This window comes from Doryrhamphus excisus, chromosome 22 (genome assembly GCF_030265055.1).
Source record: "Doryrhamphus excisus isolate RoL2022-K1 chromosome 22, RoL_Dexc_1.0, whole genome shotgun sequence".
Lineage (NCBI taxonomy): Eukaryota > Metazoa > Chordata > Actinopteri > Syngnathiformes > Syngnathidae > Doryrhamphus > Doryrhamphus excisus.
Genome location: NC_080487.1, coordinates 675696 through 696546, shown reverse-complemented (window position 1 = coordinate 696546; position 20851 = coordinate 675696). Strand labels below are relative to the sequence as shown.

The 20851-nt window shown below is 44.1% G+C and overlaps 5 protein-coding genes across 6 annotated transcripts; 3 read left to right on the top strand and 2 right to left on the bottom strand.

The window, feature by feature from the left end:
* The first annotated feature begins 1827 nt into the window (after positions 1–1827).
* Positions 1828–9007, top strand: cdcp2 (CUB domain containing protein 2). The gene is made up of 6 exons (XM_058062648.1): positions 1828–1894; positions 2915–3262; positions 3326–3667; positions 5301–5657; positions 8375–8553; positions 8624–9007. Exons 1-6 carry the CDS (start codon positions 1828–1830, stop codon positions 8927–8929), a joined length of 1599 nt encoding a protein of 532 aa, XP_057918631.1. The 3' UTR covers positions 8930–9007.
* Positions 9008–10112: 1105 nt separating this feature from the next.
* tceanc2 (transcription elongation factor A (SII) N-terminal and central domain containing 2) lies at positions 10113–11528 on the bottom strand. Its single transcript, XM_058061916.1, has 4 exons — positions 11278–11528; positions 11065–11206; positions 10745–10938; positions 10113–10485 (listed from the first exon to the last, which is right to left on the bottom strand). The coding sequence occupies exons 1-4, from the start codon at positions 11374–11376 to the stop codon at positions 10297–10299; spliced, it is 624 nt and encodes a 207-aa protein (XP_057917899.1). The 5' UTR covers positions 11377–11528; the 3' UTR covers positions 10113–10296.
* A 239-nt stretch (positions 11529–11767) lies between these two features.
* On the top strand, positions 11768–17699 carry tmem59 (transmembrane protein 59). The gene is made up of 8 exons (XM_058061301.1): positions 11768–11996; positions 12091–12196; positions 12579–12673; positions 12869–13021; positions 13084–13153; positions 13276–13387; positions 13527–13644; positions 14062–17699. Exons 1-8 carry the CDS (start codon positions 11841–11843, stop codon positions 14221–14223), a joined length of 972 nt encoding a protein of 323 aa, XP_057917284.1. The 5' UTR covers positions 11768–11840; the 3' UTR covers positions 14224–17699.
* Positions 14554–17290, bottom strand: lrrc42 (leucine rich repeat containing 42). Its single transcript, XM_058061300.1, has 7 exons — positions 16647–17290; positions 16062–16193; positions 15876–15997; positions 15662–15747; positions 15482–15595; positions 15322–15406; positions 14554–14927 (listed from the first exon to the last, which is right to left on the bottom strand). The coding sequence occupies exons 1-7, from the start codon at positions 17045–17047 to the stop codon at positions 14638–14640; spliced, it is 1230 nt and encodes a 409-aa protein (XP_057917283.1). The 5' UTR covers positions 17048–17290; the 3' UTR covers positions 14554–14637.
* yipf1 (Yip1 domain family, member 1) lies at positions 16791–20727 on the top strand. 2 transcript variants are annotated; one of them, XM_058061303.1, is made up of 10 exons: positions 16791–16895; positions 17816–17927; positions 18065–18219; positions 18290–18370; positions 18441–18528; positions 18613–18729; positions 18810–18976; positions 19130–19312; positions 19751–19857; positions 20017–20727. In XM_058061303.1, the coding sequence occupies exons 2-9, from the start codon at positions 17897–17899 to the stop codon at positions 19835–19837; spliced, it is 909 nt and encodes a 302-aa protein (XP_057917286.1). In that variant the 5' UTR covers positions 16791–16895; positions 17816–17896; the 3' UTR covers positions 19838–19857; positions 20017–20727. The 2 variants fall into 2 exon arrangements, with proteins under 2 accessions (XP_057917286.1, XP_057917285.1); XM_058061302.1 differs by lacking the exon at positions 16791–16895 and adding an exon at positions 17553–17698.
* Positions 20728–20851: the final 124 nt, after the last annotated feature.

Sequence of the window (20851 nt, the reverse complement as noted above, 5' to 3'; positions counted from 1 at the left end):
CCTATTAATACACAAACCACTCCCAGGGAGCGTCTCCACGGCTTCCCGACGAGGGCTTGATGATCTCCAAGTATTTATTGGCGCGCCAGGTGGATTAGTCCTTGGGACCACGTTGAACGGACGCGGCATGCAAACACACGTTTTGTTTCTGGCCGGCGAATCTCCGCCAGCTTACACGTCGCTTGTCCTGGACAAAGCCTCGTCTAATGGGGAAGGAAATGTCACACAATAATAAAGCTGCTCTGCGTTTGTTGGCCGTGTTTGCCGAGATTACCGCGCAGGGGATGAAAAGAACTCCCGGCTGGAATTGCTTCTACGTACAGCGTGCATATACATAAACACACATTCCCGGAGACGGCATGTCGAGTGGCGCGCTAAGCCGCTGTTTGCTCCCCCGGTCAGCGAGCAACAAGCATGTACACAACAAAAGGCCAAAAAGAACAACATACGCTAAAGCGGCGGACTTCCCAGAATTGCACCATTTTCATCCTGTCACGGGAGGAATGATAAACGCTTACCGGGAGCACCATCAGCATTCACGCGCACACGTGTAAGCATTTGGGAGGTATTTAGTCAAATGTCATCCGCTAGCAGAAGCTATTTGTTATCAGCTCTCGTTATTCTAATCAAATGCCAACGCTGGCGTGCGCACACATGACGAGCGGCCCTGACGACTTTAGTAATGCATCGTTTACGCCGCGAGATACAAAGCATCCGGAGGTTTCTTTCCAGCAATAATACTTCAATAATATTCAATTAGCCTCCGAGTGATACTGCAAGAAGAAGAAAGGGAGCCGCCGTGTGTTTCACTCAAGCTCCCCTTTCAGTCATTTTGCCGCCATTTCAAGCCTATTTGTTTCTGGAGTATTTACTTGAGGTGATTGAATTGCCCTGAACAGGCCGTATCTTCCTGCAACACATTTCAATGCTGCCCGTCATCCGCATCCTTGAACAATGACAAGCTTTTTCTCCAGCACCAGGACGGAATTAGGATTCAAAGGCAGGAGCCTGTTCCAGGAATTTCTGCTCTGTACGCATGTGTGTGTGTGTGTGTGTGTGTGTGTGTGCGTGGGAGGGGACGAGGAAAAAAATCACTTGACTGATTTTAATCACATTCTTATTTATTTCAGCTTGGAGCTTGGTATGACTTGGAAGGAGCCGAGGGAGCTGCGCGGCAGTGCAACAGCGCCCTCCAGCAGGCTGAGGTGGGTATTGCCTCAGCTTTGACATCATTAGCTCTTCCTTCTATGTTATAAATTCAAACACTTACCTAAGGGTCTGCAAGGACGCCTTCAACTTTCAACTGCAGCTGATATGAATTTGTGTGGGTTCATGCAGGAGAAACAACCAATATTCAAGGTTGTTGTTGTTGTTAAAGCTGAAGCTTTCATAATATTACAGCAATAAAATTAGAAATAGATTAAATAGAGGAAAATTTGTATTTAACAAGAAAATAAGTCACAATTGTATGAGAATAAACCACAAAAAATGATATTTTATGACCTGCTAACAAAGAAAATAAACAAAAAGACATCAACAGTTTGCACCTCTGCCATTTTTATTGCTGACATACTTCCTGTCTTGCTGTGACCGCCATTAAAAACGATGTCCTGACAAGCTGCTCATAGGATTGCACTCATTAAAATTTAGTGAGGCAGGAGGAGGAGGGGGAGGAAGAGGAGGGGGAGGAGGCCTAAGCCAGGCCCAGGTGGGGATCAGGTTGGTTTAAATTTTTTAGCAGTGTCCATCCATGGTGTCTTCCCGTGCGCCATCATGCTGCCGCCTCCGCCGCCTTTCGATATGTTTCGGGGCTAAATCAGCAATATCATGACTCTCAGGGTCGCCTCGCTTCTTCATTTCCTGCTGCTGGTCCACAAGGCCGCGGCGAGAAGAGGTGAGTTGACGTTTGTGATCTTAAAGGAGACACGACGCCGGACCAATGGCGCCGTTGTGTCTCGTATTTAGGGACAAGGTTGGGCAGATTTTGATGCTGTTGGGGAAGAAGACACACATTAATGGAAGTGTACATTTGATATCAATACAATTCAATGTCAGGAGGGTTTGATGCCCACAAATATAGCCTGCAGACATACAGTAATCCCTCATTTATTCATTGGTTCCAGACCTGACCATGGATCTCTGCTAAGTAGGCTTCCTTAATTAGAAATGGAATCATTTTGTAGTTAGGAGCATGGAAAATAGCATGCAAAATATGAATAAATAAATAAAAATAAAAAAATAAATAAAAAATAAAAAATAAAAAATAAAAAATAAAAAATAAAAAATAAAAAATAAAAAATAAAAAATAAAAAATAAAAAATAAAAAATAAAAAATAAAAAATAAAAAATAATAAATAATAAATAATAAATAATAAATAAATAAAATAGTCACTTTTACACTCCTGTTGCTCAGTACAGTAGACATACTGTAATTGTAGAAACTCGGACATAAAAAGACATCATATAGATTCACACGTTAGCCTTTTTATTCCTTTGTTACTTCCTGTTCTGAATAGGTGCAGATTCTGGGAGATCTGGAAAGCTTTATGTGCTGGTTATTGTGTGTAGCTGCTCTATAGGAGTCCACAACTCAATACAAAGGGCCAAAAATGAGCACAATAGGTCCCTTTTAGAATGTGCCGCAGGTTTGTCACGAACCATTAGTTTGTTTATGTTCCCTTTTATTATGTTTAATAATATATTATGTTATGTTCCCTTTTATGTCTGAGTTCCTGTGGTTAGACTCTTATTTTGTAAATTCCTGTACTGTATATCTGCATGGAAATGTATTTTTGTAAATTGTTCTGCAGAAGAAAATAGTTAAATTGGGTTAAATGGAAAAATAACCACACTTGAATATTACACTTCCTGTTGGTAATAAAATCAAACAATATTTTATTTTGTCACCTTTAAGATGTGAAATGTGGCGGCATCCTCTCTGCTTCATCTGGCAACCTCTCCAGTCCAAACTTCCCAGGCGTCTACCCGTACAACATCGACTGTTCCTGGCTCATCGTGGTTCCGGAAGGTTCTGCTGTGCTGCTCACCTTCTACCACTTTGAGTTGGAGTACCACGCCCAGTGCGCCTACGACCACGTCAAGATCTACAACGGCGCGCCCGGCGACGAGGGCAACCTCCTGGGCACCTTCTGCGGCGACAGCGCCCCGCCCCCGTTCACCTCCTCCTGGAACGTCATGTCGGTCATCTTCCACTCGGACCGCCACGTGGTCCACAGGGGCTTCAGGATTGGCTACAGGAAGGGTGAGCATGCGCTAGCATACAAGCTACCTAAAATCAGTCAACAAAGATGGTGTCTCTCCGCAGACATGTGTGGCGGTGTCCTCACCGGCCTATCAGGTGTGATCTCCAGTCCGGGGTACCCTCAGGACTACAGCAACAACGCAGACTGCACATGGTCCATCCAGGTCTCCAACGGCACCGTGGTCACCTTGGTCTTCCTGGACTTCCAGATGGAAAACAACGAGGGTTGTAATTTTGACTACCTGGCCATGTTCGACGGACGCGGCATCGGTCACCGCCACCTGGGCACGTACTGTGGGGCCAACAAACCCCCCACCACTGTCACCACCTCCAGTCAGCTGCTGGTGGTCTTCAAGTCGGACTTCAACATTGGCGGCCGAGGCTTTAAGGCCTACTACTACTCAGGTATCTCCTCCTCCTCGATGTCACATTATTTGGAATATTAACTAAACCAACATTTAACATAACCAAGGGTCGAGGTGGGGTGGCCCTCTGAGGGGGGGGGGGGGGCACAGGAAGGGGGGGTTGTGTTTGCAATTGTGGGATATGATGGTGTACTTGAGATGGATGGATGGATGGATGGAGGGTGGAAGGAGAGACAAATGGATGAATGGAAGTACAGAGCTGGTTGGAGGATGGATTGGCAGAGATGGATGGATGGATGGATGGATTAACAGAGATGGATTGACAGAGATGGATGGATGGATGGATGGATGGAGGGTGGAAGGAGAGACAAATGGATGGATGGATGGTTGGTTGGATGGATGGATGGATGGATGGATGGATAGATTGACAGAGATGGATGGATGGATGGATGGATGGATGGATGGATTGACAGAGCTGGATGGATGGATGGATGGATTGACAGAGATGGATGGATGGATTGATAGAGATGGATGGATGGATTGACAGAGATGGATGATGGATGGATGGACAGATTGACAGAGATGGATGGATGGATGGATGGATGGATTGACAGAGCTGGATGGATGGATGGATTGACAGAGATGGATGGATTGATAGAGATGGATGGATTGACAGAGATGGATGATGGATGGATGGACAGATTGACAGAGATGGATGGATGGATGGATGGATTGACAGAGTATGGATGGATGGATGGATTGATAGAGATGGATGGATGGATTGACAGAGATGGATGATGGATGGATGGACAGATTGACAGAGATGGATGGATGGATGGACAGATGGATTGACAGAGATGGACGGATGGATTGACAGAGATGGACGGATGGACTGACAGAGATGGATGGATTGACAGAGATGGATGATGGATTGACAGAGATGGATGGATGGATGGATGGATGGATGGATGGATGGATGGATGGATGGATGGATTGACAGAGATGGATGGATTGACAGAGATGGATGGATGGATGAAAGGATTGACAGAGATGGATGTTTGGATTGATGGATGGATTGGTTGGTGATGAATGTACATCCTAAACTGATGACAGACCGACAGATGAATACGCAGATAAAAATGGACAAATGAATGGATGGACAGAATGGCAGAAAGATGGATGATGAAAGGACATACACACAAAGGAATGGATGGTTAAAAGACAAAAATTTGGGTTGATAGATGGACAGAAAGACTAGAAAGATGGATGATCACTGGACAGGCCAACAGACAGACAGAAAGCAGAAACGGCAACAATGTGGAGACAGGAAGTAGGAGAAATATGACCTCATTGAAGACATCTGATAGAATAAAAATGGAACTCCGTCTGCTGAAAAGGTGACAATGACATGCAGCAGATTGCTGATCTCTATCACTCATCTCAGCAGCGTCAACTCAACACCATGTGAAAGTCCAACTGTCAATCTGTCTCCTGGATTGGACGACTGCTAGCCTCGCTAAGGAGGCCAGCCTCATCCATGAGGCCACACCCCAATCTTGGAAGTTGTCCATTTCCCCATGTTTGGATCCACATTGTGTCCATGCCTTCAGTTACCATGCCGCAGATGTATTTATCATATATTTATCATATATTTATCATATCTTTACCATCAGGTGAATGCCAGCAGCTGCTGTCAGCCGTGAGCGGCAACTTCAGCAGCCCCCACTTCCCCCAGATCTACCCCAACAACATCAACTGCCACTGGAGCATCTCCTTGGCGGCCGGCTACCGCATCAAGCTCTTCTTCCCCGTCATGGACCTGGAGGGCCGCAACAGCCTGACGGGCGAGTGCGACTACGACTCGGTGGCCGTGTACGACGGCGGCAGCCAGGCCGACGCTCCCCTGATGGGGCGCTGGTGCGGCAACGAGAGGCCGCCCTCTCTCGTCTCCCGGGGCAACAAGATGCTGGTGGTGCTGAACACGGACAGGGACGAGGCACACGGGGGCTTCTCAGCGTCTTATCTTGGAGGTAAACGTCCCGATAATCACTGGAATACTACAACCCGGGAAGTTCCTACAGGACAGTAGTTCGATGTTATCAATGAAATTAGTTGATTTCGATTATTTCGTTTGTTTCCTTTTATTTCCTGATTGGTTGGGAGATATCTCATGGTATAAAACAGCCTAGGCCAGAACACTGTATACTCCTCTGGGATCAGATAATACCCCAATGTAATACAGTATACCTTTCACCTATTAGTAAATAGTACAGATTATACCCCAATGTAATACAGTATACCTTTCACCTATTAGTAAATAGTACAGATTATACCCCAATGTAATACAGTACATCTTTCACCTATTAGTAAATAGTACAGATTATACCCCAATGTAATACAGTATACCTTTCACCTATTAGTAAATAGTACAGATTATACCCCAATGTAATACAGTACACCTTTCACCTATTAGTAAATAGTACAGATTATACCCCAATGTAATACAGTACATCTTTCACCTATTAGTAATAGTATAGTATGTTGTGATCAAATTGTCAATCATCAAATTATCAATAACCTTGAAATGTGCAAATATACAGTATTTTCTGGACTAGAAGTCACACAAGGCCAGAAATGCATAATTAGGTAGAAAAAAACATACATAAGTCGCTCCGGAGTATAAGTTGCACAAGGCCAAATATGCATAATCGGGTAGACAAAAACATATATAAGTTGCTGCGGAGTCACTCTGGAGTATAAGTCGCAGGAACAGCCAACCTATGAAAAAAAGTGCGACTTATAGTCCGGAAAATACGGTATATATTTTACTGTATTTTCTGGACTATAAGTCACTCCGGAGTATAAGTCGCACAAGGCCAAAAATGTATAATTAGGTAGAAAAAAACATATTTAAGTCGCTGCGGAGTATAAGTCGCACAAGGCCAAAAATGCATTATGTAGAAAATAACGTACATAAGTCACTCTGGAGTATAAGTCGCAGGAACAGCCAACCTATGAAAAAAAGTGTGACTATACGGTACTATATATATTCAGCTTGTGGTTATTAATATGGAGTGTATTTCATATGGGGTATAATCTGCTATATAGTGAAGTATCCTAGGCCACATTATACCCAGGATCTAAAGTGGCCTAGTCTACTTTACCCCAATAATAGAGGGGGGCATACTGTGGCCTGTTAGACCACCTTTAGCTGAAGACAAACCTCTTGATGTTGTTTTTTATTAATTCCACAAGACAGGAGTAGCTTCCATTTGAAAAAACAAAAAACAAAACCCTGGCCGTTCCTGGTTGTAGAAGAGCGAGCGTGAAAAGCACCTTCCAGCTCACGCACGCCCCCCACCGCTAAAGGATGAGGCGAGTACTGCGGCACGCTGTATGACATTCCTCTGTATTTCATTGTCTGGTTGGCGAGAATAATGATGTCACACTTCTATTAAAGACATCACACAGGCTGTAGAAAGTCATGATGTGTAATCAGTGTTTCTGCAATGTTGTACTTCGTCGGCCACACGCTGACAAACACGAACTGTCAGGCGCAATGAGCCACGTCAGGGCGGGTCCACACGGGAACGTTTTCCAGTCAAAACGGTAAAGTATTTTATTGTTTCAGCCGCTCTTCTGTGTGCCCTCAAGCGGTAGTGTTTGAAAATCAGATAACATGATTAGACCGTGTGTCTGTTCTGCTCACTGCTTTTCCATTGTCAGGGTTCCACAATTGGTTGGAATTTCAGGGGTCTTTTTTGGTTTAACTCAGGCTTGCTAGGCTGAGTGGGCATTGGAACTCTAACAATGAAACATGGATACCAGAGGAACCCCCTGTCTCTCGTCCATTTGGACATTTAAAGGAGTGCCGAAGACATTTGTAACTGCTGATACTGTAATGGCTGTGTCTTCCAGCACAAGACGTGTGCTCCACTCCTCAGGTCAAAAATGCATCTTGTTGAGTCAAATGGAGAGCTAGGTATCCACTTTTCCATCTGTGAATGACGCTGAGGCTAGCGATTAGCGACGTGTCATGCTAGTTTGCGAGATAAAAAGTTTTTCATGTTAGCTGCAACAATAATATCGCTGTAGCTTGGTTAATATACAAGTCAGTTATGTAAATGGAACATTGTTGGCGTCCCATGACGCCATTGCTAGCTAGCTCATATAAACTTGTTTTCTGCCGCTAGAATACACAGAAAAGGGAAAGAAATATGTGTTCATGTTTCACATGTTTGGTTTTTGCCCAGTGTCTTTTTATGGTGGAGTCCTTGAACACTGACCTGCAGGTCTTTGGATGTTGTTGTGGGGTCTTTTGTGACCTTTTGGGTGAGTCGTTGCTGCGCTCTTGGGGTCATTTGGTTTGGCTGGCCAATCCTGGGACGGTTTACCACTGTTCCATGTTTTCACCATTTGTGGATACTGCCTCTCACTGTGGTTTGCTGGAGTCCCAAAGCTTTTGAAATGTCTTTATCACCTTCTCCAGACCGATAAATACAAACTGATCTCAGCGACTCTTGAACTAATGAGAAACTAATGAGTAGAGTAGTTACTGAGGAACTAGGGCACTTTCATTTAGAGTAGTGACTGATGAAATAATGAAGAGCGATGAGTGGTGGTTAGGGTTAAGTAGGTACTGTAATTTGTGTACTAAAAATTGTAAAATACTATAACAGTATTCTCTTTTTACATTGGATGTTGTGTACCTAACGATGAGCTAATGTGTGTTTTTGTGTTCCCAAAGTCGTTCCTGTGAACGTGAGCTGCACCAGGTCAGAGTTCACCATCTTGATACCCCAGCAGTCTCTACCCCAGCTGGACCGCGAGCGCATCTACCTGGGCAACCCCACCTGCACTTCCCAGTTGACAGCGACCTCCTATAAGATACTCGCACAGTTCGTCAACTGTGGCACCGCCAGCCAGGTGACTCCGCTGTCTGCAGCCGGTCACGTGTCAGCTACAGGAAATAACCTTTGAAGCCGTCCTCTGGCAGAAACACCGCAACATCACCATGCTGGTCAACAAGCTCTACATCGACTTCTCCGACGGCGAGCAGCACAACGTCCAGGAGTACAAGGTGCAGTGTGACGCCATGAGGAAGGTGGCCTCAGCCTCCATTGTCTCGGCCGAAGAGCGCCGCCTGGAGCAGCAGGCCTTGCACGCCGATGCCGGTGGCGGGGGCCATGCTGGACGACCCAAAGCAGAGCCCCACGACCTCAGCGATATCGTCTTCATCAGCATCTGCGTGCTGGCCGTCATCCTCATGGTGATCGCCATCATCTGGTTGGTGCTCCTGTAGCGGCAACGTTAGGTCCACCATGACCGCCGATTGGTTGCAGTGCACGCTGACAGACCACAATATTAGGTACACCCATCACATCCGGTACAAATGTGCTTTTACAATAACAGCTGGGTGGCACTCTTATTACGGCTAGCATTTATGTAGCAGATGCTAATTTGAGAGATGTTGTCATGGCCGCCCATCCCTCCCTGTCTCGTCAGCCTGAGGCGGGAGAGGGCTCTTTGCCTCTATGATTGACAGCACGCAGCAGATGAAGAGATTAAAATGACAAAATTCGCCTGTTTACGTGTCACTTCCTGGTGGTGTAATGGTACAGCTGTCCCATCTTTTAAAACATGGTGCTGGTTTGATCCCGGCCCCAGACTGTTTTTTTTTTTATTCTGTTCATTTATATCGCACTAAAAATAATTTATTGAACAAAGTTCCTGGTGATACTTTGACATTTATGTAATGCGGTGGTGCCTGCTTAGGGTCCCAATTTTGTTATTTCCAAATGTAAAATCTCATTATTCTGCATGAGAAAGTGGCAAATTTAACATGCATTGCTTACAGTTAATGCCCATGTTTTTTTTGACCTGCTGTTAGCCAGCGACCCCAGTGACAACAGGAGACTTGCTGGTTAATTTATGGTAATTATTGTATATTAAGATGCATAACATGAATCAACTTTAGTGAAATGCGCTGAAGTTGTTCATCTTTAAGGGGACCTATGATGCTTTTTACACTTTTCTGACCTATAAATGTTGTATTCTGGCGTTAACCCATGCCAACGTTTCAGATAACGAGGTTTGCGTATTTGGAAGTGAGTCCTGAATTTAGCTTGGGATGGCTCAAAACGCTCAGTTTCAAAAGGTGTGGTAAAATTGTTTCTTTGTGACATGATGGAGAGGGGAACATCCTCATTTACTGTGCACACTTTGGACATGTGACCTATCCCAGCAGAGTGGGCATGTCCAGGGGTATAAAGAGGAATAAATTAAAACAGTTTTGGCAGGAAGCACGAATCAAAGGAAATACAGCTGGAATAGGTGCAGATTCTGGAAAATCTAAAACGTTTTCTGTGCAGGTAATTGTGTAGAGCTGCTCTAAAAATGAGCAAATAAATCCCCTTTACATTGAAAGGAAATCAATACAATTTATGCTACATGTCTTGTATATGAACCCATTACATATGCAGGTGTACCTAATGAAGTCACCCATGAGGATTTTAATTCACATTTTCTTTCCAGTATAAAAACAAGAACAGCAATCAGCAATAAAAAAAAGGAAGCAGGGGGACCAATGAGAATGAACGACATATTTACACTGAATAAAAAATAATAGCTAGGTTGCATTTCAAGTATGAGCTTTGCATCGATTGCAGGCTATTTCTTATATTTGGACACCAGCCGGCCAACTGAGGAACTGTTCTTCTTCGTGTGAGCTCTGAGCTCGGGTTGGTGCCTGAAAGCGAACACCAGCGCTCTGATCGTCCTCCTGTAGGAACCGCTGACTAATCTGCCACTCTGGTGAAACACCTCTCGCTCTATGTTGTCCACGAGTCCCGTGTCCTCCTGGCAGGGAAATAAAGATGATAAAAAAGTCAGTCTCAATCAACATTGCCTCAGTGGAAGACTTAGAGTATTTTAATCCCTGTTGTACATACAGAGCAACAATGTGGGGAATAAAGGCTGTGTGAAATGGGCTTTAACATAATGCAGCAGATATCGTGCATGGAGTTGTCTAATTTCTGTGTTAGAGCGCACATCCCTGGCTTAATATTCCCGATGCACTCGAGGAAGCCATTACAGTGGATGGCACACAGGTCCTCACCTTGACCTCCAAGGCCTCTGCCATGAGCCTTCTGGCGTTGCTCCTGAGCCCCTCGGATTGCTTGTCGGAGCGCACCTCGATGGACGGCTTATTGGAATTCTCCTCGATGAATGTCCTCCAGTCTGTGTAAACCTTGGCGGCCGCTGCGCTCACCTCCGGGTCCGGATGCTTCCGCAGTTTGTTGACAGTGTGACCTGAGGAGGGGGGGTGAGACAATGACTTTAATGGGGCAAAGTTGAGTAAACAGTTTTGATTTTGGGGTTTAAAACCTATATGTTATGCATCATACAGAACTGCAATGACAACAATAAACAGCCTACCTATTTTAGTGCTCTTGAGCACTTCCCTGGATGGCATCTTTTTGCTCAGCTCAGTCAGGGCACTCAGCATGTTGTTCCTGCTCTGTCCTGGCAGCTCCAACGTGGACTTGCAGCGCACAATGTCCTCAATGACGACCACCCTCTACAGCAAACACTTAGCAAAGTCTCAATGCATCCCATGGCTGCATGCACCTTCATGAAAACACAACTCACCCGTAGCGATTCTATGGTTGTTTGCTTGTAAACTTTCTCGTTGCTCCTCGACTTTTTAGGCTTCTCTTCCGTCGGTAGTCGCACCACAAAATTGTCCATTTGTAATCACAAATTTGGGGTTGTCTTAAATGAGCTTATTCGTTCATTTACTATGAGAATTCTGGCGGATAAACCCACAACATCAACTGCTAAAGCTAGCTGTGAGCTAGCAGTGTTGTGCTACGGGTGTTGCATTTGAGGTAGTCGGGAATGTAGAAGTCATCGACGGTAAATATAATAATAATATAAAACATAACAAAAAACGACAACCACATTTTCTCCAATATACGAATCTCATATTCAATCAAGTTTATTTTTCCCATTAATTATGTTAGTAAACATGAGTGAAATCCAACTCACTTATTCGTCTTATCTCGTCTGAAACTACAAAACACTGATATGTCCCGGGCATTTAAAAGCCCCAAAACAATCTCGTAGACGTCATCTTCTCGCGAGGACTTTACCAAGGAGGAAGAAAGAGTTGAACTGGACGGTGTTGTTTTGTTTGGCACTTCGCAGACAAAATGAGGACATTGTCCTATTTCTTCGGTGTTTTGGGGTTGTTTCTCCCTCTGACGAGCGTATGGGCCTCCCCAGACGTGTTTGACAGCGTGTTGGGAAGCACGGCGTCCTGCCATCGGTCGTGTGAGATGACATACACTTTACATACGTACCCGCGGGTGAGTGCTGTCAAGTTAGCTTAAGGGATCACGGCTAGCTTTAGCTTCCATCATTAGCATTGTACTGTTGATTATGAAATTATATTTTTTGTAGGAGGAGGAACTCTATGCTTGTCAGCGAGGCTGCCGACTCTTCTCCATTTGCCAGTTTGTTCGTGACAGCAAAGATTTGAATCGCACTAAATCCGACTGTGAATCAAGTAAGCTGAAAATGAGCCTTTGACCTCAATGGCTTCCACTCTCTGCTTTTAAGTGTCCCGGCTACTACACAAGCCTTTTTTGTTGCGTACAGTCCTTTGTGTTGTACAGTACAAATCACTCTCACTCTGATGCAACGCACTTTTTATGTAGTATGTTGTTTACATTCCCCATCATTGTGTCAGGCGCACATTAGGCTGTTTGTACAGTTCTGGACTTGGACTCCATTCCCCCTCCTTATGCAGGGTTTCCCATATATTCATTTATCTCTGGCGTAATTCATCTTTACTTTAATCCAAGATGATGGAGGGATTTTCATGCATGCATGCATAAAACATATTCAGCATTTTCATGTTCTCTTTTTTCTGCCATCCTGATTTCCAGCCTGCCACGAAGCCTACAAACAAGCTAATGAGCAGTATGCATGCAAACTGGGCTGCCAGAGTCAGCTTCCTTTTGCTGAGCAACGCTATGAACAGGTACAGTATGTTAAATCTTAGTCTGACATTAATTAACAGGGTGTGGTAACTTGTTTTCATCTTAACTTCAACAAACCTAAGTGATGAAGACATGGCGTCTCGTCTGCTCTGATATCAAATCGGTTGTAATTACTTGACTCAAGTATTTGTCTATGTTGTAAAGTGCGTTATCATAGTTCTGTTGTTGTTTTGAAGCTGGAAGCCATGGTGCCGAGGATTCACCTGCTGTACCCGCTGACATTAGTCCGAGGCTTTTGGGACGACATGATGAATCAGGCGCACAGCTTCATCACCTCCACGTGGACGTTCTACCTCCAGGCGGATGACGGCAAAGTGGTCATTTTCCAGGTGGGACGCTATCATGGACTGTTTGTCTTAAAATAAACCCTCATGTTTGTCTTGATTGCCAGACTGAGCCTCAAATCAACTTCTTCCAGTTTGAAGTGGAAGAAGAAGAGGAACATCAACCTCAGAAGACAAGTAAGTTGGTCAGTGTTAAGACTAGGAGTGCTGCACGTCTCTGAGATGCAGAAAGCATAAAACAGGCTTCAGTCAACACAAACAGAGGTATCACTTTCACTATCACTTTCTCCTACTTGAAGACTCTGTGTTGAGCAGCCCCGTCTACAAGGACTACCAGCGCACTCTCATCCAGGAGCGGGATCGGGACATGAGCGCCGATGACAGCTACAACCTCTTCAGTTGTCTCTCAAGGTCGGTGAACATGCTTGAATTCAGGGTGACTAGGATCATCACATCCCAGCATTTAGTCTCTTCTGGGTGGGGAACCCAAGCTATACAACTCACCAGGGAAACAGCTGGTTCAGTTCCTGCTGTGCTGTGGAATATACAGGAACCCTTGGCTGCCGGGATGGATTCTCACCACCACTTTGGTCTTGTCGGTGCTGGTCCTCATTTGGATATGCTGTGCCACCATGGCCACCGCTGTGGACCAGCATGTGACAGCTGAGGTAGGTTCCTTTTTGCCACATTGTTCTTGGTCAAAACCCGGGATGTTCTCAGCTTATCTCTGAAAGGGAGTAGGAAGAAGCCAAGCTTGTTTCATGAGTTAAAGTAGGAGTGGATTGATCAACAGAAACCACCAAGTTACAATAAGTGGAAACATTAAATAAGACGAGAGGATAAGCGGCATAGAAGATGGATGGGTGGATTAAATAAAACTATTAAATTAAACATGTTGAAGATATTAATGCTGGAATAAAGTATGTAAATAATGGTTAGAAAAAATACCCATTTGTGATTTAAAAACCTTGATAATGGAAGTAATTTTAGTATCCAAATTATGGGGTGCTGCATACCGCATCCAGCAGATTATCGTTTCAAAATGAAATGATGCCCTATTAATGGAGATGCTTCCAACTTTTCAGAAATTGAGCATCTACGGTGACGGGGAGTTCATCACGGAGCAGAAACTGATTCCCCACCTGCCGTCCTCGCTGCTCATTATTACCCCAAAAGGGCTGGAAGCAGAAAAGGAGGGGGCGGGGCCTCTCCCTCCCAAGGTGAACCTTAGTCAATCTGACATCTAAAAGCTACTTTTTTGCCATCATGACTTAATCCCTACGCTGTCCTGTGATATATACATAAAAAACTACTTGAGGAAACATTTTTTATGATTGCTTTGCAAATGAAGCGTGGGACACAATGGAGGCTTTGCACTTCTACATTAGCTCAAAAGTAATAGTTTTACGGGTGCTTTTTCCTCTAATTGTTATAACTTATTTTATTGAAAATGTGAATGGATAATGCCGACCCCTTCTGGTATGGTACAATGTGGTAGCAGCTTCCTTTACCCGTCATCAGATTTAACAATAAAATGCTTTTAAATTCAAAATGGACAATGGGTATTTCAGTACATCAAGATTTATAAAATAGCTTTATTTCTACAACATTAAAGAAAAGATACACCCCTGCCTGAAAGCCAAGCATTACAATAGAAGACGTTAGACATATTTGTCTAACAAGTCCATGTCTGCTGCCGTCACCACTGATACACGTTTTGGCGGCGGGCTGGTCTTTGAGCCGCCCCATCTTTCCGGCAAGCGTTTCCTTTTGGACGTCCTGACTTGATGGTTGGCTGAGGAAGATAAGTCGGCGTCTGGGGGGACGCCTCCTGTTGAAGGTTTGTAGAAGTGCAGGTGTTGCTCCTTCTCCAAGGTGGTGGCTGCAGCTGCGGGTTTCTCGCCTGACGAGGCTGCGTTCAGCACCTCTCGGATGAACTTCTGCCTACCGACTAAAAGTTCAGTTTGAGTGTTAAGAATTCTGTAGAGTTTTTCAACGCACTTTTTTTTATTGGTCCGCGGCTTATGCTAAAAACAAAGAATAAATTCAAAATATTAAAGGGGATCTTTTTGTGTGTGTGCTGTGCTCCAAGAAGCTAGTTTATGCTATAGGGGCGGAGGCCTAACCAGAATACAGTATTGAGAACGGCACAAATGACAAATTCAATTTTTTTGTTATTTGTAGAGCCAAAGATGTCCAATTGCAAATATTAAACTGATAATAAACTGATTTAAAAAAATATTACAAATAAAATTATCAATATTAATGTAATAATAATATTAAAAAAAATACTTAATGATTCTTAATTTGCCCAGAGTTCACATTTCAGAGAGTGAAAAACTTACAGAAGCGAAGTGCCGATATTCTGGATTCTTCCAGTTTTTTCTGTTTGGGCATTTGCGCTCCATTGGTTTCCCACTGGTTCACCACCTGATAATTTGAAGCACTTTTTGGTTTTTACAGAAGCCACACATTAAACAGGACAACATATGTTTAAAAAATCACCTGTTCTGCCCATCCTTGTGTTTTACATGTGGAGTGATCGAACGCTTCCAGTGGTTTCTCGGAGTAAATTAATCCCAGCATCTCCCATATTGTCGATTTTAATCTCGTTCCAAACTGCAAAGTTAAACAAAAAGTTGAATCACAAGTTGAACACAATGATAATCAACCAGCCAGCCTCACCTTCATACTGGTCCTGGAGGCATCAAGGTTTTGTAGCTTGGGGAGACATTTAAGATACCTGAGAGCGCTCTCTGAGATGGGATTGTCTGCATTGGAAGGAAAAAGACTTTTAATCTGAGATACTCCACTAAATAATACAGTACTACTGCCTGTAGTGCTATTGGTGAGATGTTATTGCAGTTTGATATGACATCATAATAAGATGTCAACTAACCTGACATATCCAGGTACTGAAGACTGTCCAGTCCTTTCCTCTTCATCCTGACCGGTGCCGTCAGTCTTTGCAGGCCCACGTCTGACAGGCCGTTAGCGCCGATGCAGAGCTGGATCAGGCAGCTAAACAGGAGAAGAAGAGTTTTTACATTGAGGACGTTGAACCTGACGGTGGTGTGTTCTTCACCTTGCCAGCGAGCTGGATGTCAGGTGCAGGAAGATCTCGTGGTTGTCTCCGAGTCTGCAGCCAAACAAGTCTAAACTTTTCAAACTGTGGAAGGTTTTGATGTCATCCATCCTCTCGCTCAGTAAAGGAAACCTGCAGGGAACCGTGGAGATAAGATGCGGTGGTAAACTCCAGCCAGTCAAAGGACAGAGTAAACGTGTATTTCATAACATGTACTGTACATGCTTTGTTTAAACCAGGACATTCAACTGGTGGCCTGCAGGGTCAAACAGACCATGAATGACATCAGATCAGCCCTCCAGTCCCAAGTGGGGTCTGTGTGCAGGAGTGGGGGATGCATGGATTCAGGTCTGAGGTCTGAAGGGGTACGCGACCGTGCAAGGTTTGGGAACCAATGGTCAACTTCACAGGAGGACTCTGCTGTTTTTAAGATTCTACTTCAATCCTCTTTGCTGTATTAGTGGTTGTGGTTGAACCCCGCCTCTAGCCCAAAGACAGCTGGGATAGGCTCCAGCACCCCCCACGACCCTCGTGAGGATGGGCGGTAGAAAATGAACGACTGAAAAAGAGGGCATTGAAACCAACCTATTCCTGAGGCAGAGAGATCCCAGCACCATGTCTCCATAGGCATCACTGAAGAGCTGCAGGGCTTTAGGAGAAAGGTCCGGGTTCAAAAAGACCCGGTTCTCCTCGGCGGCTGTAAAAAGCCTGTCCCCTATCTGCTCGGGGAAGCCCACCAGGGAGTCCACATGGTGGACGTTGTCAGCTATGAAGAGGAGGGCGATGTCGAAGAGAGACTTGCTGCTGTATCTCAGGCTGCCCTCTGCGTTGTAGGTGAAGACAAAGTGCTCCTTCCTTTGCACAAACGGGTTGGTCCTCCTGCACGACGAGGTCGGCTTGGGTGGTGCGAGTACAATGTCACTGACACGACGTAGCTTGCCTCTTTCCCGTACGTAAATGACGTCGCTGTCCATGTTGGAGGCCATTAATTCAACTCACCGAAACATTTTCACGCTTTTGCGTCAAGCCACCTAATTAATGCGTTCATTACAACAGCCCTCATGTAGAAGCCTTGATGAAATCATCAGCAAAGTCATTGGTGTCTTTGAAATACGGCCATGCATTGAAGTTATTCGTTATTTATGTTGTTTTTGTCCGAAATTCGAGGTCCAAATGTTGAGCCAACATTACAAGTTGACCGACTAGCATGTTTAGCTTGTTTGTGTCACAATAAAAGTCCATAGTAAAAGACACAATTGTTTTTTCATCACCAAACATTCGCACGGCATTAAAAACAATAAATGTTACTTATAAAATATCTCTGAATATATAATGACTATAATGTAACAAAATAAAGGGGACATTTGGGGTAATAATCCATTCAAGCCAATTACTTTGAAAGAGCTGAAAAGGAAGCTGTCATGTTTACACGGCTCCTCTTCCTGATCCTGCTTCCGTCAACGTAGCTAAAGCAAACTCGACATTATTTTTGCAAGATTGTTTGGAAAATTGTACATTGTGTGTATTGTTGCGGCCAAATCTGTATGTTAAGTTGACTTAGACTTCAGAATATTGTTGTATTCTTTAAAAAAAGTATTGTAGCGTCAGTGTTTCCCGCATGAAGACGTGCTAGCTAGGTAGTAGCCCATTTATAACACTTTTAAACGGTTTTCTCTTATCTGTCTTGGCAGCAGACACATTAGGACACTCTGAATCTCTATTTCTGGTGGTGGTGTTTTTTTGTACTTTCATAGGAAAAAGAACGATTGCTTTGGTGTCTCTTGAACTCATAAAACATTAAGTTCCTGGCGGATTGATCGGTGGTTTTCGTGTCAATGGCAGCAAACGACCCATTCCAGTTTCAAGGTGGGTGGCCTCAGTTGTCTCCATGTATTTACACTGCAGTCTCATTCTTACAAGCCTTTGCAGAACATTAGCAAAGTTTAGTATTACACTTACTTTTAATGACCGTACTATTAAAGTGCTCAATGTCTTTATTACAGAATTTGAAGAGAGCAGTCTGCTAGCAGCTGGCAAAGATTCAACCACCATCAGCATCGAGGACGATTTAATCAATTCAGAGACATTGAGAAATCCCCTCGACCTCACTTCTGATGGCGGCGACGACGATCCGCTCGCCAGTGATGACAAAGCTGAGGTGAGGTCAGCAAAGAACCGTTGAATGCTTGAAAAAGTTGTATTCATTTATGTTTTTTCTTCCATTGAAGCTTCTCTCTGGGCAAAAGAAAAGTATCCCTTTTTGGACTTTTGAGTACTACCAAATGTTTTTCAACGTGGACACACGTCACGTAAGTTTAACTGCCTTTACTACGTCATGAAAGTGTGTACAAGACGGTAATGGACTCGTATGTCTTTTAGGTTAAGGAAAGAATCATAGGATCCGTGCTGCCATGGCCTGGAAAGAACTTCATTCATGTCTACCTTCGTCGAAATCCTGACCTCTACGGTTCGTTGGCAGATCCATATTCCTGTTGATGATATCAGACCTTTTCAGCTTCTGTGGCTGATATCTTGATCTGTCTCCATTTAGGACCATTTTGGATCTGCACCACTCTTGTATTTGCCATTGCTATCAGTGGGAACTTGTCCACCTTCCTGGTTAATTTAGGCAAGCCAGACTATAGGTACACACCTGAGTTTGGAAAAGGTAAAAGTCCCCAGTTTGAGGTCTGCGGGAGCTTAACATCCAACTAACTTCATTGGAAATGCTTGGTTGTGTTCCTCCAGTGACCATAGCGGCCATGGCCATCTTCATCTACGCTTGGCTGGTGCCGCTTGCTGTTTGGGGTTTCCTGCTTTGGAGAAACAACAAGATCATGAACTTGGTGTCGTATTCCTTTATGGAGATTGTCTGCGTGTACGGATACTCCCTTTCCATTTACATTCCTGCCGTGGTAGGTTCCCCATACTCAGTCACATTCATGCTAGGATTAAAAGGAGGATCAATTACTGCTTCCTTGTTCTTGTTCATAGGGTTTTTAGATGGCAAAAAATACAAAAGAAGTTTGAGGTAAATACCGTATATTTGATCATGTTATCCCAACAAGGTTCTGTGGATATTCCCATTTGAGTGGCTGAGGTGGCTGTCCATCCTGCTGGCGCTCTTCCTGTCCGGTTCTGTCCTGGTCATCACCTTCTGGCCCGCAGTGCGTGACGACCAGCCCAAGATGATTGCGGCCGTGATGTCGGCCATTGTGGTGCTCAACGTCCTCCTTGCTGTCGGTTGCAAGGTAAGGCATACAATCATTTATCTGAAATGTGAAAAGTCATTATGTTACTCTAATAATGATTTGGGGTTCATGAGAAAGTGGAAAGGAAAACATAGCTCATGTTTTTTTTTTTATTAATTACTATATGTCAAAGCCGCAATAGAACCAATGTTGTAATATCAGTCAGGGGCAAATTTCATAACCAGCATTAATAGTGCTGATGGTAACACGCATGACTTTCACACTGTTTGACTGTCCTTTGCGTCCCTGTGAGGGTGGGAAGTAGTGTGTCATGTGACCTGGCTCTCAGGGGAAACTGAGATGTGCGTGTCGCCACGCTCAGGGTGTCACATGTCTCCTCGCATTGGTGTAATTAGTCCGCACAGTAATCAACAACATGGAACTTTGACGATGATTGTATTCTTATTATTATTATTTTTTATTCCTCCCTGTTTTTAGGCCTATTTCTTCAGCAAAGCAGAGCCGGTCCTAAAACCCGACACGCCATCAGCATTATCAGCCATCCATGCCAATGCCACAACATGATAAGCAGCCATTGTTTTAAGGTATTCGTTGTCTAATATCTGCTTGTACTTCTCTTCACCTTGCAGCCTGTTTGAGTGTCTCCGGTTTGTGTTTGCGGAATCCAACACCACACTTCCTTTACATGATTTCTCCTTCCCCAAGCAAGTGTTGCTGTTTTTTTCCCCTCTACCAACTTGCAGGTTCTCCTGTTGCCTTGTCAGAGAGAATTGGGTTGCTGTGGGGATGAAGTCATGGGCCGTCTGGATTTCACCTCCACTCGCACCTGCCGGCCCAAAACCCGACATTTAATGCTTGGTTTCATGGCTGATGATGAACATTGGTACCAGTCCTCTTCTTTCTACTGGGGTGGGTCCTGAACTTCCACAAAGACAAACGTACGGTGGCGCACCAGCAGCCCAAACTTTACCAATTGTTGGCCTTCGCAGGCATCTATTTATTGAATATCAGGGGAATGGGATTTGGAAAGGATTACACTGAATTTTCTCTACTGATGAATGTATTTCATTTTCTTTAATATAATCATTCAACACTGTCAACAAATACAAAAAGTACAAAGGGGTATTAGGGCCATACTTACAGTAAACGTAATTTAATGACGAGTACGCAGTCATTTAAGGGAATAAAGTCCTGTGGCCCTGATGTTCCTTTGTCCAAAAAGAGCATCCTAAATGCATCTTTTACTGAATTCTTTTGCTTAATGACTAACTTGGATCAAAGAATGGAGTTCAAGAATGGAAAATTCTATTTAAGTTACAAAAATGACCCCCTTCTGATTGAATGATTCAGATTCTTCCAGAACACAGAATGTCCATGTCATGGATGATGCTTACAGCACATAAAGATTATAACTCCAATAAACCAACTTTAAAATCCCAGACTTGGAGGCAACCTGACTTCTTTTTTAATCGCAGCTGACTGCGTCGACACCACCCGGCACATTTCAGCACTTTGGCATTTTTAAATATTTATGCAGCAAGAGCTTGTAACTAATAGCTCCCGACTGTAAAAGTGACA

Excerpts from the sequence above, each read along its gene's own strand:
- tceanc2 (XM_058061916.1), bottom strand. The coding sequence starts at position 11,376 with ATGGACAATTTTGTGGTGCGACTACCGACGGAAGAGAAGCCTAAAAAG. Across the intron at positions 10,939-11,064 it reads GCTCAAGAGCACTAAAATAG|GTCACACTGTCAACAAACTG; the intron begins GTAGGCTGTTTA and ends CCCCCTCCTCAG. Across the intron at positions 10,486-10,744 it reads CAGAGGCCTTGGAGGTCAAG|GAGGACACGGGACTCGTGGA; the intron begins GTGAGGACCTGT and ends TTTCCCTGCCAG.
- tmem59 (XM_058061301.1), top strand. The coding sequence starts at position 11,841 with ATGAGGACATTGTCCTATTTCTTCGGTGTTTTGGGGTTGTTTCTCCCT. Across the intron at positions 12,674-12,868 it reads CTGAGCAACGCTATGAACAG|CTGGAAGCCATGGTGCCGAG; the intron begins GTACAGTATGTT and ends GTTGTTTTGAAG. Across the intron at positions 13,645-14,061 it reads ACCAGCATGTGACAGCTGAG|AAATTGAGCATCTACGGTGA; the intron begins GTAGGTTCCTTT and ends CCAACTTTTCAG.
- lrrc42 (XM_058061300.1), bottom strand. The coding sequence starts at position 17,047 with ATGGCCTCCAACATGGACAGCGACGTCATTTACGTACGGGAAAGAGGC. Across the intron at positions 16,194-16,646 it reads TCTCTCTGCCTCAGGAATAG|GTTTCCTTTACTGAGCGAGA; the intron begins GTTGGTTTCAAT and ends GGTTCCCTGCAG. Across the intron at positions 14,928-15,321 it reads AATATCGGCACTTCGCTTCT|TCGGTAGGCAGAAGTTCATC; the intron begins GTAAGTTTTTCA and ends CTGAACTTTTAG.
- cdcp2 (XM_058062648.1), top strand. The coding sequence starts at position 1,828 with ATGACTCTCAGGGTCGCCTCGCTTCTTCATTTCCTGCTGCTGGTCCAC. Across the intron at positions 1,895-2,914 it reads CAAGGCCGCGGCGAGAAGAG|ATGTGAAATGTGGCGGCATC; the intron begins GTGAGTTGACGT and ends GTCACCTTTAAG. Across the intron at positions 5,658-8,374 it reads CTCAGCGTCTTATCTTGGAG|TCGTTCCTGTGAACGTGAGC; the intron begins GTAAACGTCCCG and ends GTGTTCCCAAAG.
- yipf1 (XM_058061303.1), top strand. The coding sequence starts at position 17,897 with ATGGCAGCAAACGACCCATTCCAGTTTCAAG. Across the intron at positions 18,730-18,809 it reads CACACCTGAGTTTGGAAAAG|TGACCATAGCGGCCATGGCC; the intron begins GTAAAAGTCCCC and ends GTGTTCCTCCAG. Across the intron at positions 19,313-19,750 it reads TCCTTGCTGTCGGTTGCAAG|GCCTATTTCTTCAGCAAAGC; the intron begins GTAAGGCATACA and ends CCCTGTTTTTAG.